This window comes from Labrus mixtus, chromosome 19, assembly GCF_963584025.1.
Source record: "Labrus mixtus chromosome 19, fLabMix1.1, whole genome shotgun sequence".
Taxonomy (NCBI): Eukaryota; Metazoa; Chordata; class Actinopteri; order Labriformes; family Labridae; genus Labrus; species Labrus mixtus.
The window spans coordinates 5,956,509-5,973,786 of NC_083630.1; the positions used below are offsets into that span (position 1 = coordinate 5,956,509).

The following is a 17,278-nucleotide window of genomic DNA, read 5'->3' on the forward strand; positions in this document are numbered from 1 at the left end:
GATCCTGTCCCGTAGCTCTCGGAAATGTAACAGACTTGTGTTAAACTCAAGGAGACATCTGACAAACTTAATCACTGTTAACATATCGAAGAGGAGAAAGATGCCAAATTTTGGTAGTGTTTCAATTTCCTTGCGGAAAAAAGGTTTATTGCGCGTCAAGAGTGTCAAGAGTTTAATTAGTTAAGTAAGTTACCCCCGTCTGAGTTCACTGTTCTGATGCACAATCAGTGTTGAAACCCTGCGACAGGTCATGACCATATAATCCAAAGCGCAAAAGTTCACCTATGAGTCTAAAGAACAGTAAGTGTCTACAGGAGAGCTGTGTGGACACATTAATGATAATGTACTGAACAGTGTGTGTGTGTGTGTGTGTGTGTTTCTGAAAACATTAAATATGAAACGTATGATAAAAATCTATTTACACATGAAAAGAACTTCATTAAAAAAGTCTTTCATAATTTAAATATTCTTATTCATATCTTTATGATTGTTGCAATGTAGGGCTCATTTATCAAAAGTTAACATGTAGTGGTATAGGGGGCGGTCTCATTTTGTGTGTGTCATTGTTCAAAAATAAATGGCTCATTATACACTCTTGAAATTCAGAAATTCAGAAATTATTCCGGAATTATTTCCAGCTGGAGAAAACAAACTGAAAATGCGGCTGATAAAATCAAAACTTTAAAAAATGTAAAACCGTCTGTTAGTACGTGACTTCTACTGAACAGTAATGCCAGCAGTTTAGTAGAAGATGTACCCATATCTGATTAAATTCATCCTGGGTACTCTAACAGTGACCTTTTCCGCCTTTATCATTCCATTCTCGTGGGAACTTTATATGGCTGTGACACCCGGTTAAGAGGATGGGGCAAATTCTTTATAAACAAAAACATGTGTGTTTTTTTTTCTGCAGCTGAACTTAAAATGACCATTTATCCTCTTAGAAGTCCATAAGTGGAATGATTTTCTACGTTTTTTGCTGAGACTTCTTTTTCTCAGCTTGGAGAGAAAACTGAGATAAGGGAAGTAATCTTTCTGCAGTGTACACAACATGGGAAAGGTTTTTTTTTTTTTTACCTTGTAGAGGCGGATGGAAGCCTCATGCCTCTGGTGAGTGGCATGCAGCCTCAGTTTATCCACGCTGTTGCTGTAGTAGTCACAGGCGTTGCACTTGAGGTGCACGGGGTTGCCAATGGCCACACACTTTAATCTCCACTGGTTGGCTTTGCCTCCCTCCTTGATGTGGGCCACCAGCTGGTGCTTCTGCATGTGCTTGTCGGTCTTACAGTGCAGCTGAAAGTTGGCCTTAAGCTGCGTGTTATAGCTGCAGAGCTTGCACTGGTAGACGTCGCCCACCACGCAGCGCCACTCCTCTTCCGGCAAAGAGCGCTCGGCGTTGACGTGGGCGTTTAGGGCCTCCAGGCTGTCCGTGGAGTAGCAGTTGCACACCGCACACTGGTAGAGGCGCAGTGTTGGGTCGTTGATGGGTGGCGACAAGGAGGACAGAGAGGGGTCTGAGGAGGACATTCCCCCCATTCCACCAGAGGACACCAGGGAAAGATCGTCTGCCATCAGTTGACCACTGGCAAGACGCAACTCCGCTGATAGGTCACTATTCACTACAGAGAAAATAGGAGAGAACACCGGTTAGAGAAGAAAGAGAAAGAATGACTTTTACAAAACATACAAACATGTAAGAAAGAGACATTAAAACAAAGAGATATGACAAAAATACAAAGCTCTAATGAGAATGAAAGGCTGGTATGCGCAGGGGGGATAAAGGATGGAAAGAAAGAGAAAAGCCTCCTTAAATGAAATTAAGTGTGAAGAAAAAGTGATTCTACTATGCAGGCCTTTCTCATACAAAAGGATTTGATAAAATAAAGCCTCACAGAGGACTAGGGCTCCTTACAAAGTCTTGTCTATAAAAAACCCTAATAGGATTGAATCAGGATCAATTACAATCATCCTTTTCAACTTGCTAACTCGCTCATCAGGTAGCTTTAATTACTGCTCTCAGCAATGAGGGGACGACGGTTCTAGTTCTCCATGCACACACAGATTTGAAAAGCTGATCAATGCATTACACGTGTTCTCTCTTTCTTATGCCCACTCACCCTAGAACCAAAAAAAAAAAAGAAGGGGGTCTGCCATTCATACAAATGTAATTAACTCTTTCATTTAATCCTTTTGTTGTCGGTATGAATGAAACCAAAGCTCATCACGTCTTTCTATAACAGATCATATCTAAACACGCTGTTTGGAGCAGAGAGGAACATTTTAACGTCTTGTGAATGTATCATTTTTCAAACAGTTTAACTTCAATCCCCCCAATTAGTGGATGACTAAATGTGTGTTTGTGTGTGGGTGCTGCTTTTTAAATACAACACCTTTAGTTGAATTGGGATGCAAAATGTAAGTGGTTATTTATGAATTTGAAACCCACCATGGAGTATAAAACACAGCAGGTATTTTCATCCTGCACCCATACATGTGTTTGTGTTAATGTTTGTCTATTTGAATGAATGAACATCCTGCTCACACCATCTAACCTATGTACAGCTGTGCTCACTATAGGGAGCTGTGTGCTATCAGTGTAATTCGCTGAGAGTACATCTGCTAGCTGGGCTGTGACCTCCACACTAGAGGAGGGAGTGGGTGTGTAACACTGCAGGGTCATTGTTAAATCTCTCTCACTCCTACGGGAATCCGCTTCCTGCTGTGTGAGAGTGTGCTTGTATGAGTGTTTCATGTGTGCACATGTGTGTGTGTGTGTGTGTGTGTCTTCTCTCCTGGGTGAGCGAAGGTGGGGTAGTGTGTGTATGGGGGAGGATTAAGCTGACTTAAGAAAATTACAAATGAAAGATTAAGAATAATTCTCATGTGGCGTCTCATAATCATTTTTTAATCAGCGAGAGGGGTCAAAGAAAGGAGACAATGACAGAGGGACAATATGAGAGGAGAGATAAGAGGGAAAGAGAAAGGGAAGAGGGTGCGGCAAGAGGGGAGAGGTAAAAAGGATGGGAGCATAAAAAAGAGGGTGAGAGGGTAGAGAAAAAAAAAGAAAGAAACAAAGGACAGACACAGAGATAAAAAATAATACATAGATGACATGACCAAACAGATAAAACCTACCAAGATGAGCAAAATAAATATTAAACCAAAAAATACTTTGAACCCAGCCTCAGCCAAAGTGCCCCTTATTTACCTGTGAAAAGATTATCAGATATTCAGTGTTTCATATTAATTCTAGTAGCACTCACCTAGACCAGATCCAAGAGCAGCTGCTGTTGCAGGATCCAGCTGGAAAGGGTTAATCATCATCTGGGCGTCAGGGCCGCTGCTGCTGGCAGGGTTCTCTAGTTTCACACCTGCCAGGCCCATGTTTTGAGCCAGATAGTACTGGTAAAGCTCAGCCTCTGCCGGGGCCAGGCCCAGATGGAGGCTGTGTTGGATTTGCTTCATGTTCTGCTGCAGCAGCATCATGTTGTGCATGTGTTTCTCACTGGTCATATGGATCCGCAAGTTCCGTGCCACGTTGGTCTCGTAGTCACACACCTGTTTGAAGCAAAGTGGAAGAAATAAATCTTTTTATGGTTATTTATAGTCATCATTTTAGGGTTTTGGACCACTCAAAATTAAGGGTGGTCCTTTTTTGTAAGGAATTTAATTTTGATAAAACATGTTATTAATCTATATAATGTTCAATATTTGAATTCAGGACAACAGAAACAACACTAATTACAAAATCTTAGTACCATATTCAGAGAATACGATTCAATCGAAGCATTATTGTTTAAAATGGCAACGATGATCATTTTCTTGTGGTTTCTACAAAACTTTTATACAACAATAGAGTGTCTAAAAAAATCAGTTTTATAATGACCAGAGGTCAGATGATGTGTCCAGGAAAAATAATAGACATAGTGACGCAGAGTGAAATAAATGTCTCATTGTGTAGACAGTGAAACAAGCAAATGGGTATGTTGCTACTACAGTGCTACAATAGTGCTCTGTTTGTTTCATTACCTCACAGCGCCAAGTGGGCTTCTGTTTGGGCTTGGATGGCGAGGGTGCACCGCAGCCTCCACCAAGGCTGGCACTGGGCACAGGGTTGGCATGGTTGTGGTTGTATTGTGGCTCACTGCCGCCGTTCTGGAGTGTTTGTACATTATTTAGATGCTTATCCGACTGCATGTGGATGCTAAGGTTGCCTTTGGTTGTTGTTGAGTAGTTGCATACCTACAAGGGAAGAATTATTAAGTTTATTAAAAAATGTAGACTCTGTGCATTATAAAGACTTATATATCATCTACTAATAATATTACTTATCTGATTTTCTTTACTCAGTTTTTTTAAATAATTGATTTCACCTTCATATCTGAGAATGGTGATGTTAAGTTAAAAGAAATGTCCTCCCTTGTAAAACATAATTACAATGTGAATACTGATGTACTTCTTAAGAAATGTCCAAAGCTGGTCAGATCACAGTTTTGCCTCAAAATTTGCTATGCTAACGATGGCTTCAGAAGCAGATTACATGATCTATATTACTAAGATATTTGTAACCTTTTTCTTTGCCATGTATCCAATTGAACAATTGATTCGTTTTGATTAAATACATGGTTAAAGTTTGCTTATAAAACCCAACCCAATACAAATGTATTAAAAAACAAGGTATTCTTAATTTGGGAATATCTAAGAGACAAAAACATTTTGAGGAAATAGAAATCTAATTCATAAAATATACAGACCTCGCAGCGGAAAGGCTTGTATCCACAGGTATAGCTTTCACCCCTGGCTAGACGAGGATGAGGCTGTCCTGTGCGGCAGTACGCACAAGATCCACCGGACTCCGGATGTTTCTCCTTCATATGGGCATCAAGTGTCTGCTGGTACTTGTAATGCCAGTTACACTTGGGACACTTCAGCGTCTTGCAGGAGTTGCGTGAATGCATCATGGTCATATGCCCTCCCAGAGACCGTGAAGATCCCAAGACTGTGTCACACTTGGGGCACTCCACCCCACTACCTGGAGACCCTTCACCTGGGCCAGGGGTACCAGGTGTCCCTGGAGTTCCAGGCGTACTAGGATTTCCTATGTGTTGATGCAGAGGCCCCGGACTCTCATCATCTCTGCGCAACATCATCATGTCAAGGGGGTGAGAGGATGGTGATGACCCATCCCGTCCTGCTAGGATTTCACTGGTGGAGTCGTTGCTGCTCTCCCGCTCTCTGGCAGCTGCCAGGGCTGTGGACAGGCGACTCTTTTCCATCTCTAGCTTCTCACACATAGGTAGGGAGGATGAGGAGGTGGATGCAGGGCCTTTACTGTCACTGTTAAACTTTAGCACACTGTTGGAAAGGGGGGAAATACTTTGGTTTAAGAGAGGGAAATCTTTGCTACTGGTGCTGTTGGCCCGCTGGCCTGTCATTGCCATGTTCATGGCATGTTCCTCCTCCTCATCTACTTCCATTTCTACTCCAACACCATTGGAGTAGGCATCCTCATCCTGCTCAGGAGTTTCTCCTCCCGCTGTACCGGGCTCCCGCTTGATGGGTGCGTACTGGCTCAGGTCCGGCCCATTGGGTTGCAAAGTGCATGTGTCCCTAACGTGGCCTTTGCAGTCGCTATCAGAGTTCTGACCTTCCAGGTTGCCACCAATGGCAGCAGCAGCAGAACTCCCACTGTGGGTTCTGTGGGCACCAGCCCCTCCCCCGAGGTTTGGGTTGGTCTCAGCCTTTGGCATGGTTTGGGTTCTGGGGGTTTGGTCATTGGAGGAGCTGCTGGCACTGCCCTTCAGGAAAGCAAAACCTGCCTGAAGGGAATCGGCATTCTCTCCACTACTGTGGAAAGCATTCCACAAGCTGCGGAGCCCCGTGTCTGGCCCTAGGAAGTTGGCAGGTGTGGGATAGTGGGGTAGCACAGAGTTTTGGGGGGTTTTTGGTTCCAGAAAGCTTATAAGAGGTTCTTTGTCCTTGCCGATGCCCTGGATGATGGCGGAGACGTGCTTGTTGCTCAGCAGTTTTTGCTCCTGATCATTCAGGGTCATACGGTGGTCATGGACAGCATGTGTCACAAAGGAACGGCTGTAGCCAAAAGACAGCTTGCAAAGGAAACACATCAGCACAGGCTTCCGCCGCCCATCGGCTACACAGCCCTCAAACTTGGACAAGTCCACATTGTTGGGGACATCTTTGGACACACAGGAGTTTTTGGCTGCACCATCCGCCGTCAGATAGTCTTTGTCAGTCTTGTGGCGGAGGTCATAGACACGGAAACTGTGCAACACGGGACCAGCGCCCGCCAGCCCTCCAGCTGAGGTATTTGGGAAGGAGGGGTGGTCAGTCGCTAGGGATTTAGTTCCCAAGGATGAGGCGATGTGGAAGGTGTTGATGATCTGGGGGTAGAAGGACATGGGTGCAGCGGGCTGCTCCAACCGCTCCCCCCCTTGGCTCAGGCCACTTTGGACACTGCTGACCTGGGCATTGGGGAACGTCTGGGGGGACAGCAGGCCCCTGAATTGGAGAGACCCAGAGAGCCCCCCCTGGTTGCCACGCTGCTCTTTGGAGTCCTCCAAGATGAAGGCAGAGCCATCAGGCTGGTAGATGATCTCGCTGCACAAATTTTCCACATCACTATCGTCCTCCATCTCGCTGTTCATATCCCCAATTTCTGCAGCACCCACCTCACGCTCTCCTTCATCTTCACTCTCCTCTCCTACCATCCCTTCAACCTCCTCACCCTCTTCGTGACTCCCGGTGGTAGGCAGGCGGGCATTGGGGCAGTGGTGCTCCATGTATTTTTGTAAACTGGAGAAGGAACTAGAACATTCGTTGCAGGGGATCTCCTTTGCCGGTGCCACAGGAGATGTGGCAGGGGCAGAACAGTCCGAACCCAAAGCTGCTCCTCCTCCTCCTCCTCCTCCTGTTAAAGTCCCAGTAACACTCCCTTTGTTACCAGAATTAAAGCTTTCTTTCCGACTCTGTTCAGTAACAGGGTCGGTGGTTGCACTGACAGTGGTAGGGGTAGCAGTGGACCTCAGTGGGCTCACAGCAGACTCTCCAAGGCCATTCTCCGGCTCTCCAATGGCGGCAGGTGACGACTGGTTGTTGTTTGGGTTGTTGCTATTAGCGAGACTGGTCTCCATGGCAATGATGGAGTTGTCCTCAGCAGCAGCGTCCAGCCTCTGGCCACCATGTTCTTGCTGCCGTGATGACACCATAGGGGGAGAGTCACAAGTTGCCATGACGACCACTACATAGGGATCTCATCTCATCCAGCGTAACAGGGACCTGAGTTTGGTGGGGAAAACAACAGAAATTTAAAATTACGAAGGAAATTCAGTAAATGTGTATCTAACTTTTACTTTACAGACTGTGCTTGCTTGGCATAATTGCAAGGGGGGGAAAAACTTGAATCCAAGTTTTGTGTCTATTTGGTCGAATGGACCACAGCTTTGAGACTGGGAAATTAAGCATAAATGAATGAAGCAGCTACGACGTCAGTCAGCAGTGGATAACTTTATAGGAATTACCCAATTGTCTAATAAACAAACTCTTTGATAAACATCCCACATTGCAACCGCTGTTGTGTCTTGTGTGTAAGAGCTGTGTTAAGATAATGATGTTAAGCTAGACCCAACAAGAACTCCAGAAGTGCAGTTTGGGACAAAACTGAAGAGTTAAAACACATAAATCAAACTTGACAAATAATTTCCATGCAGAAGTCAGTGTCTTCCTTAAGGAGGAAAAGTGGACTAGAATTAGAAGACTCTCCATTCATTAGTTTAATCAGTCTTGGCATGTTCTTACCAGTCAGGAGTTGTTAATGAGCCCACATGTATTAACCAATTAATGACCAGAAGGTATGACTTAGACTGTGTGGACAAGGAAAGTAAAGAACTGTATATTGCCATGTAGTAAGTGTGTGACTATACTTGACATGTGGAAAGTGGAACACATTTGTTGGTAAATTTTCTCAACGGGGTTGCAGATGTGGGAATAAATGAGCAAATAAAATTTACATCAATATCATTTGAAAAGTATTTTCATGCAGGAGCAAAAGGAATAAAAAAAAAAAAGAAAGAGTCTGAAAGAGAGAGAGAAATGAGAAAGAGAACGGGCTTCCATGAGGAATGATGTTTGGAATACCAGTGAGATGTTATCAATCCTGGGAGGCTGCCCATCTCTCAACCCCTCACTACTTCAGTATAGAAGCCTTTCACAACAATTCACAAATACAGAGGCACACACAAACACATGCACACAATGTAGAGAAAAAAACATCTAACCCACAACCACATATCTTCTAATCATAGATGTAATGTCTCATCACTTAAATAACAAGAAACAACTGTGAAAAAGCTATAAGGAGAGAAAAAGAAAAATAGATGGAGAACTTGGGCTTCACTACTTTGGAGAAACAGTTTTCTTGCTCGGCTAAATGCAGTAAATGAGACCTAGTTATGCATGCCAGTGTTTTTTTTTAACTTGATACAGTACCAGCGTCTTTCAGATGCATGCCTGTAAATGAGCTGGCATTAAAAGAAAGCTTTAAAGAGCCATGTTAACCTTTAACCCAATCCACCTGCTGCTTAATTCTCCCTCTCTTTCTCTACACTCCCTCTCTCTCACAACAAAGCTACAAAGCAATTAGAGGATTAATCCACTGCAATCCAGGGCTAAACAAAGCCAGTGGGAGAGACAGTAAAAGCGTGAGGAATGAAATCAAACATGTGTGTGAGTATGTTGGTGGGTGCATGTCAGTGCACGCGCTATAATCAGGTCTAATCTGACATATCCCGGAGATGATTCCATGGGGACTAGTGATAGATTAAAGAGAGAAATTATGTTTTCTCTCTCTGTGTCTCACTCACTTTCTGCATCTCTATTCATGAGATTAGGAAAAATCAAGGAGCAGTAGATTATGTTTTGTGCTCATCTGTTCTGCTCAAGTGACGAAAGGCAGTAGGTAGATATGTGACAACATCCCATCCTAAGAGTAGTTTTATGTAGTCCACACAATGTGCACAAATGTACTACACCTATGTTTTTCTGCAGACCTACAAATGTACCAATATACACGCACAACATGAACATATGTGAAGTCAGCCATGAAGGCCTAATTGCAAAGGAATAAGTGGTAGTAAGATCTTCTTTCTAAACTATTAAGGAGTTCAAATAGGCCACACAAATGCATGGTAATACTTCAAACACAAACTGAGCCAGTGGAAACACAACATTTGGCCTTGTAAGTTTTACATATAGCTGCTCTATCTGGCAGAAAGAAAGGGAAACAAGAATTTGGCAGAACCCAAAAAATATGTATTAAAGGTTTTTCACACCCATATACATCACAGCTCATTTAGCTTTTTACCATAAATCTCCAATTACACTCACCTAGAACCAAAACAACACACCTAGCTTGTTCCTGCAGTCATATTTCATTTTTTTCTCCAACAGTGTCCCTCTTACCGAGGCTTCTGTTAAATGTGATTGAGGGTAAAGCTGTTCAGAAGCAGTGGGTTTGAGAGCTAATGCGACACATACGACAGGATTTACTACTTGTCAGTGGTGTCATTTCACTGCTTATTTCATTGGGGAGCAACCCGTTTGAATTGTAGCTCGGACATAAAACACTGCGGTTTATGAATTATGCATCTCCTAACGCTTTAAGTATGGAATTATGTCTTATGGGTAAGCCAATGTGCTAAGCACTTGGCACTGACATATCGCCCTTATTGCTAACAGGTTAGCAGCTGTTTACATGTGTGTTGACTGCCAACAATAACGCGGCTGTCCATTATTTTATCATCCAGGGTTGTAATGGAACCCATTATTTGTCAAACCAACAGAGCGCTGACACACAAAGTATCACTGTGAGAATAGTGCTTCATTTGAAGTTATTTTTGTTGTGCTTTTCTTAGCTTTTGGGGGAATTTATCTTCATTAATATCTGCAGAAATGCTCTCTTGTAGAAACAGGATAGGTAGGGTATGTCTTGTGAACAGAGTTTCTGCGAGTACACTCCTGAATGAAGGAGTTTTGATATTTAAATCTTGTGTGAAATCTCAAATGAAGAACTGTCTGTTGCTCTCCAATGACCCCATGCCAGATCTTAGCTTCAAATTCGTAGCTCCAAAGTCTGATCTTAACCCATGCTCTCTCATGAAAGAGCAACGTGGTTCAATGCAGTCTGGTGTAGGCCTCTGCCGCCATCCTGATCCATTCAGCATGTGTTCATTTAGAATAGCTGGACAGAGAAGTAATGAGGTGTCTGGTCTTGCTATGATATGAATAAAATATGTTCCTGATGTACCTTACTGAGCTTAAAGGAATAATTTGGACACTTAACTCTTTAGGCTTACATGGATCCATTCGAAAAGTTGTCAGCTTCATGAAAGATGATTACCGGACAGAAAACAGTTATCTGCTTTGCTCTTTTTTGTTTTGTCCCCATCCCCAAACCTTACACCTTTCACAGCATTTAGTGCCCACTGCTGCTTCTTTTAAAGGTGGATCTGGTTACCGCTAGCTAAGGCGCCCCACCTCTTCTTTCTCCGCTCTGCTAAACAACCAGACTACTTTCATATGAGAGAAGGAGATGTGCAGATACACAGAGAGAGAGAGAGAGAGAGAGAGAGTGTGGGAGAGAGAGAGAGAAACCAACAATGAAGCCCAGGTTTTTCCTCGCTGAAAATAGTCCCCTTCTTTTAACCGGAGAACAAAAGAGATGGCCTGAGCTGCTCCCACCTCTGTTTTTTAATTAAGCATGTCCCTTTGCTTCCACGCACATGCACATTGACACAGGTTGACACGAACGCAAACACACACACATACACTAAGGTAATTAAAGTGGCAGATCAGATCCAATGAGAGGCAAATAATAGCCAAGGAATGCTTGGTTTGGACACTGCTAGTTCTGAGGGGGAGAAAAGGGGCTTGGAGACTCCTACCGGGCCTATTGTTTTTCTCCCCCCCTCCCTCGCCTTCCCTTCTCTCTCTCCCCTCTATCCCTCCATCTGCTTTTCAGTAGCTCCCTGAGAGATAGAGGCAGTCAAAAGTAGGGGGTTTCTCCACCTTTTTTTTTTCATAAATCCGCCCCCTTCATGACTTTTTCTTAAAGCACTTCAAGTTTGGAACTTTTTTTTCCAAGAGAAGTCTTTTCCAGTTCTTATACATGTGTCTATAATGTGTGTTACATTATGTCCACAGTGTAAAGCTTACCAAACTTTTGTTGTAGTCAGCGTCTCGTCCTAATTTTGTTAAGCGTCGCCACATTGTCGTCAGTGTCCAAACCTGGATCTGTTAGCCTCAAATTCAGAATGAAATGTCCGATATTTGAATGCAAAGTGCTTCAAAACTTCTGTGAATATTTTTAAGATCTGTAAACACTGGGATTAGTTATGTACTCGGAGATGTGGTCATCAGACTTCTGAAATAGTTATGTCCCTCTACTTTTCAAACTGCTGGGATACATATGTGAGCACAGCTCCAAACTGGAGAAATTAAATCCAGACAGATTTTCTTTTTTTTTAAGGTCACCCATCTTAGCTGGCAAAAGTCAAACAACAAAGTCAGAAGACAGCGTGAGACTATGTGTCCATTCCTTGAGGTCTCCTCGAAGGTCATCCCTCTCTCTGCATGTGTCCCTTCGGTCTAACACCAAATCTTCTATCAAAATGTCACCAAGCGTTAGCAAAAGACAAAGGCGAAGGGCACTGTGAAAGCCCCTGCATCCATCTCCCACTGTCAGTGCCATGAATAGGCCTACTCTGGTCTAATTAGACCTGTTTATTTGTTGCCATGCAGAAATGGAGGGATGAGAAACGAAGAGGGTGAAGGGGCAGGAGGAGGGGAATTATCTCCTTCCTCACAATGCAAGAGGAGCTTCGGCAGCCATCAAAGAGACGCATGCGTGCACAAACACATATGCACACATGCACGCAATCACAGGAGAGGGCCTAATGCTCTCTTTAAAGTCTTAAAAGAAAGGACAGAGGGAGAAAATTGCAAAAGGATGAGGGGGGAGGGCTTTTGCGTGACCAAGTGTTTTTTGTCTTCTCTGCTTCTTAACCTCACAAAGGATTTTCATGCAGGCCTTGTTTGTTGCCTGGAGGTGTAATATTAGACGCTAGATGCAGCAGATCTCCCTCATACCCCCCCCCCTCCCCCCCCTCGAAACACACACTCCTCTGTCCGCCTGTCCTCTTCCTTCTGAGCAAAGGCCTTCATTACCAAAAAGACACCTTATCATTATCCCAAGGCGCGGCCCAGGCACCTAAAGCAAACACCACTCTGTTTAGCACAAGATTCTTGTTCTACAAATTACCTGCTCCGCAAAAAAAAAAAAAAAAAAAAAAGCCTTTTAGCAAATCAAATTTAAAATTGCTCCTACATGAGCAATGATCTCAGATTGTGGAAGGGCGCAAAAGAGTGAGGAGAGCAGGGGCAGTGGGGGGGGGGGGGGTAATGAAGAGAAATGAAGAGGACGGAAGTGGTATTTCTTTTCAGGTCCTAAAGCAGGTATGCAGCTTCTATCCCTCATGTTGATGACAGGTAAATGAGTCTCATTGGTTGCTCAAGTAACATACACCTAACGACCCTCAGGCTCTTAACTGATATTTCATTGTTGAGAGACAAAAATATCTGGGTAGTTTTGGAAAACAATCTGCACACATGTGACATGACAGGGTCAGAGGAAACAACACTAGTAAAGTATGCAAAAACAAACTTGGTGACCAGGTGAGGACAAACAGTAAAAAACCCAGCAGCCATGTTTGTCTTCTCCCCCCTCTAAGAGCAACAAAAGAATCATATCACTCAAGCCACAGATGGGTCCTAGAATCTGATTGAGGATCAGATTACACCAGCCCCTATCCTAACTTCAGCCAGGGTGAGGTGAAAACATTTCTCATGTGATCCAGGCACTGCTCCGAGGCAAACACTTCAAGTTACCATATTAAACCAGTTCAACGCATTTCTGTAAAGCACTTTTTCATCACAGTTTATCGGCCGCTCGTGCAATTTCACGCACACAAAACCGACTGGATTAAAGACGACTTTGGCATTTCTACAGATGGACTGTGGTCTTACACGGTCCAGTCTAAATATATGCACAAGTCTTGCGCCCTTTGAAGAGGCGATATTTCAAACTAAAGTCAAACTGAAACATGAAAATAAACAGTCAGACACTGCCGGGTCGCAGACGCCACTTACAGCCCTTTGCTAAAGATTTTTCCAGCATCAAAGGCGGAGGCAATCTACATAGCTAATGCCTCCATTTTTTTTTTTTCTTCTTACTCCCCTTCCCTCGAACTCGAAACAGCATAGACTGAAGGGGAGAGAAGAAAAAAAATGGGGATTTTTCTTTCGCTGGCAATCTGGAAACACTCTCTACTTAATTAGGGTTGATTGGAAATGAACCGCACAAACAAAGGGCAGCCTATGCCTCGACTATTATGAGCGTGCACGCGTGCATACACGAGCACAGAGGGGTACTATAACCACCTTTAGAAGCTCATGCTGGTAGGAACTCTTCTCTCTAGACTCTTCCCCTCGCTCTCTCTTTAACCCCCCCCCCCCCCCCCCCCCCCCCCCCCCCCCCCCCCCCCCCCCCACCCCTCAACTCCCCAGATTAAGGGAATCCACCGCCAAAGAATGTGTGACGACCTCCACTGCCATGGAGCAAAACTTCCAGCCCCCGACGCCACAAAAGGCAAGAAGGTAATTAAGTTTGAAAGAATAGAAGCACTGCCACAAACAATGCGCTAGTGTCCATGGGGAGGGATTTCGAGGGTGTGTGTGTGTGCGTGTAAGGGAGGAGGGGGTGAGGCAGAAAAAGCCATTAACATTCAGTGGCCGAGTGAGAGAGAGGAAGGAGGGCAAAGGGGAAGTGAGGATGGCATTCTCTCCCTCTCTCTGTGCTTCTCCCTGTCTTTCTCTCTCGCAGCACGACTTGTCTGTTCATTCTTTTTTATTTATCTCTCTTCTTTTATTTTCTCTCACATCTGGTTTGGCTCCCCCCCCCCCCCACCTCCTCCCACGAATGCCCTCCCAAAGCACCCCTCACTCACACTGCAAAGACTCTCCAAATGCTCTTTTTGGCCCCTTTTGCTGTTCCTTGTTGTTGCTTTCCATGTGAGGGGTGCCCTCCTACAGACAACACACACACACACTCCTTCTTTTTTATTGCAGTTCTTCATTATCGCGTTTGCATACGCAGAAGTTTGAGGACCGAACTAGCAAACATTGCTACACTCACTATGTTTCTATTGGTTACACCTGAGACTGCTAACAGCGAACTAGATTAGCACCGTGCGCGCACAAATTTGCACACGCACACACACACAGCATGCAAACACAAAACACACACAGGGAGCTTTCATCTTTTCTTTTTTTTTTTTGCCACATCTCCAGCAAAGCAGTTTAACTCAATTAGTGAAGAATGTAATTTTATTTACAGACTCCTAAGTAACTCACAACACATACACACATCCAAAGACTCACACAGCATAAGCAAACTGTCCCTCTCCCACGTGGTTGCAGCTAAGAAAGAAGTATTCATCGCTCTTGCATGTGTGTCAGTCTGCGAGTGTGTGTGTGTGTGTGCGCGCGCGCGTGTGTGTGTGTGTGTGAGAGTATGTGAGTTCGGACAGTGGAAAAGATCATGAGACACATTTACGTCAGATGAGTGAATCAGACAAACCACCGCTAATTTCAATGAGGGCTTCTTTTGAACGGAGAGGGAGGGTGAGAAGGAGAAGTTTAAAAGTCAGGGAGAGGCAGACAAACAGAGAAAACAAAAGGTACAACAAAATAAAAGAAGAAGAGAAAAACTGTTTGTGCGTGTGTTTGCACATCTTCTGTCCATCTCTCTTTTTTTCTCCACACAGTCGAGGGGAAGGAAGTCGCCAACTAATTGCGTTTTTGTCGGTGTTATGCGTTTAGTAATCTGCCTCTCTTTGTCTCTGCATCTCACCAGAGACATGGATTAGTGCTAAAATGATGACTGCTTAATCCTTGATTTCCCTGCGCTAAATAAATATTAATCTAGCCTGCTCATCATCATGCTCTTGTAAGGTACAACATACACAATATGAAAGGGCTTAGATGTTACATAAATCGCAGCCTTATCCTTTGGAATGAGGCAAAAGCAATGAGACCATGCACACAATCACACCCCCACACACACACACACACACACACACACACACACACACACACACACACACACACACACACACATACACACATACACATACACACACATACACACTTCTGCTCTGAAATAACATAGCAAGTTAAAGGGGATGGCCGGGTGGGATTATTTGTCAAGAGAAATTAATAATCCTGCTAAATACAAAGCCCTGAAAAAAAATCTGGTTTTAAAAAAGTGTGTGTTTTCGATCAGGGTGTGTTGATGCATGCACACACACACACACACACACACACACACACAATTATACACAACCCTAGGAAAAAAATAACAAATATCACTCATTTGTGTTGATTCAGACTCCCCCTCTTTTCTCTCACTCTGCCTCTCAGCAGGTTTGTTTAGCAAAAATACTGCTGGGAACATGAAAAATGAAAGCTACCATTGCTGGACTCTCACACACACACACACACACACACACACATGCTTAAATTGACAAGGCCATGGTAGCGCAGCGCAGGAGAGGTTAAGCAAACACTGTCCACGTCCGTCAAGGATAGCACGCTCACAGACAGACACAGAGAGCAGTCTCTGACGCAGGCATTTCACATCCACCTGGCAGATAGAAAACCCTGCTTATACTCTATCAGCTAGCATAAGTCTCTGATGCTACGCTGCTTTAAAGTTAGAGCACTGCAATGCAAGTGAACTTATAAGTCTAGACTTTTTTTTTACTCAAAATTAGCCAGATGAGTGTTATTGGTCTGAAATAAAAAAAAAAAAAACATTAAGTACTTTTCCAGCACTCAAAACCAGTTTTTGCAACAGCCGTAAGTCCTGCACATCTTTTTGAACCTATTATTAACCACTATAAACTTGTGAAGCAACTCGAGTGACTTTTTGTGAAAGGAAAAAATGCTGAAAATGTTGACCACATTTGGTTAAAGATATTTGTCTGCATTACTGAGAGAGAAAAAAAACACACTAGCTCTACAGTTAGAAAAATACATATTTGCTCTGCATTTTAGCAAAGCGTGTGGTTTCTGGCTGTCGCTAATGCTAGTTATTAGTCTGTAACTCGCATCTTTTATGGTCTGGACAGGTAGGGACATCTTGTCTGCCCATTGAGTTAAAGTCAGCTGATTTATACGTGCTCATCCCTCCAATTACACCGAGGAGTAGAGAGGAGAACATCTGCTTTGACAGTTAAAAGTCAGCATGCAGAGACACCTTGCTAATTGTGCAGACGTTTCTCGGGACAGGGCGACCAAGCCGAAGCAATCCAGTTGTTTTGCAGGGGGTAACAATAAAGTTTAAAGTTCAAAACCCCGGCTGTTTTTCTAAAGACGGTGCTCGGCGGGACCCCAGCCCTGTTATTATCTTCATAAACATAATCATAGGGCAGGTATCCTGACTGACGCCACAAACTATGTGCCCCTGCCTTAAACATCTCCCGAGTACTTCTCTGACACGCCACAAAAAAGACCATTAATGTCTCAACAGGAAGAACGTGTGAGCCTTGCATAAGGAAATAGGTTTGTGAAGTGCACACATACCTTTTGGCTTTCCAAGAGCTCCAATACTCGTGACAGGTCTAATTTCTGGACCCAGGGAATTACTAATTAACTTAAGCTTTTGGCTCTCTATTTAATTAGAGAGGTCTCCAAATGAACTTTAGACCAAAGCCATTTGCTTTTTTAAACAAACCCCCTTTTTTTCTGACAGCTGTTACGAGTTTGCCCTGTTCTCACAAAAAAACCACAAGGAAAGCACAGTTGTTATTTGTGCCATCATCGGCTCTTTTTCTGGTTACCGTGGGAGGGAAGAAAGAAAGAGAATGGGAGAGAGGGGGTGGGTTGGGGGGGGAGATGAGCAATGGAGTTGAAAAGTCTACATTTTAATTGGATTTCACTACAAACAAACAACTGTCAGATGTAATTAGCGTGGTTTTAGATTAGCACCACAATATTCCTTTATCAAATAAACACCATGTCACGCAAATCCACGGGGCCGGCCCGCTGAGAGGGAACCGAGATGAAATGGACCCATTACCTTCGTGTTCGCTGCAGGAAACAACTGCTATTAGAAACAAGTGACACAATAACATGTTGAAATCTA

At 43.8% G+C, this 17,278-nt stretch overlaps 1 protein-coding gene across 2 annotated transcripts in view; it reads right to left on the reverse strand.

Annotated features, from left to right (window-relative positions):
• zfhx4 (zinc finger homeobox 4) overlaps nucleotides 1–17,278 on the reverse strand; it is an 81,368-nt gene that overhangs the window by 52,663 nt on the left and 11,427 nt on the right. For both annotated transcript variants that reach the window (XM_061064579.1, XM_061064578.1), the window contains exons 2-5: nucleotides 4,755–7,296; nucleotides 4,030–4,242; nucleotides 3,264–3,558; nucleotides 1,078–1,619 (exon numbers count right to left, since the gene is read on the reverse strand). In XM_061064579.1, the coding sequence (XP_060920562.1) occupies nucleotides 1,078–1,619; nucleotides 3,264–3,558; nucleotides 4,030–4,242; nucleotides 4,755–7,250 (3,546 nt within the window). In that variant the 5' untranslated portion in view covers nucleotides 7,251–7,296. The remainder of the gene's footprint in view (nucleotides 1–1,077; nucleotides 1,620–3,263; nucleotides 3,559–4,029; nucleotides 4,243–4,754; nucleotides 7,297–17,278) is intronic.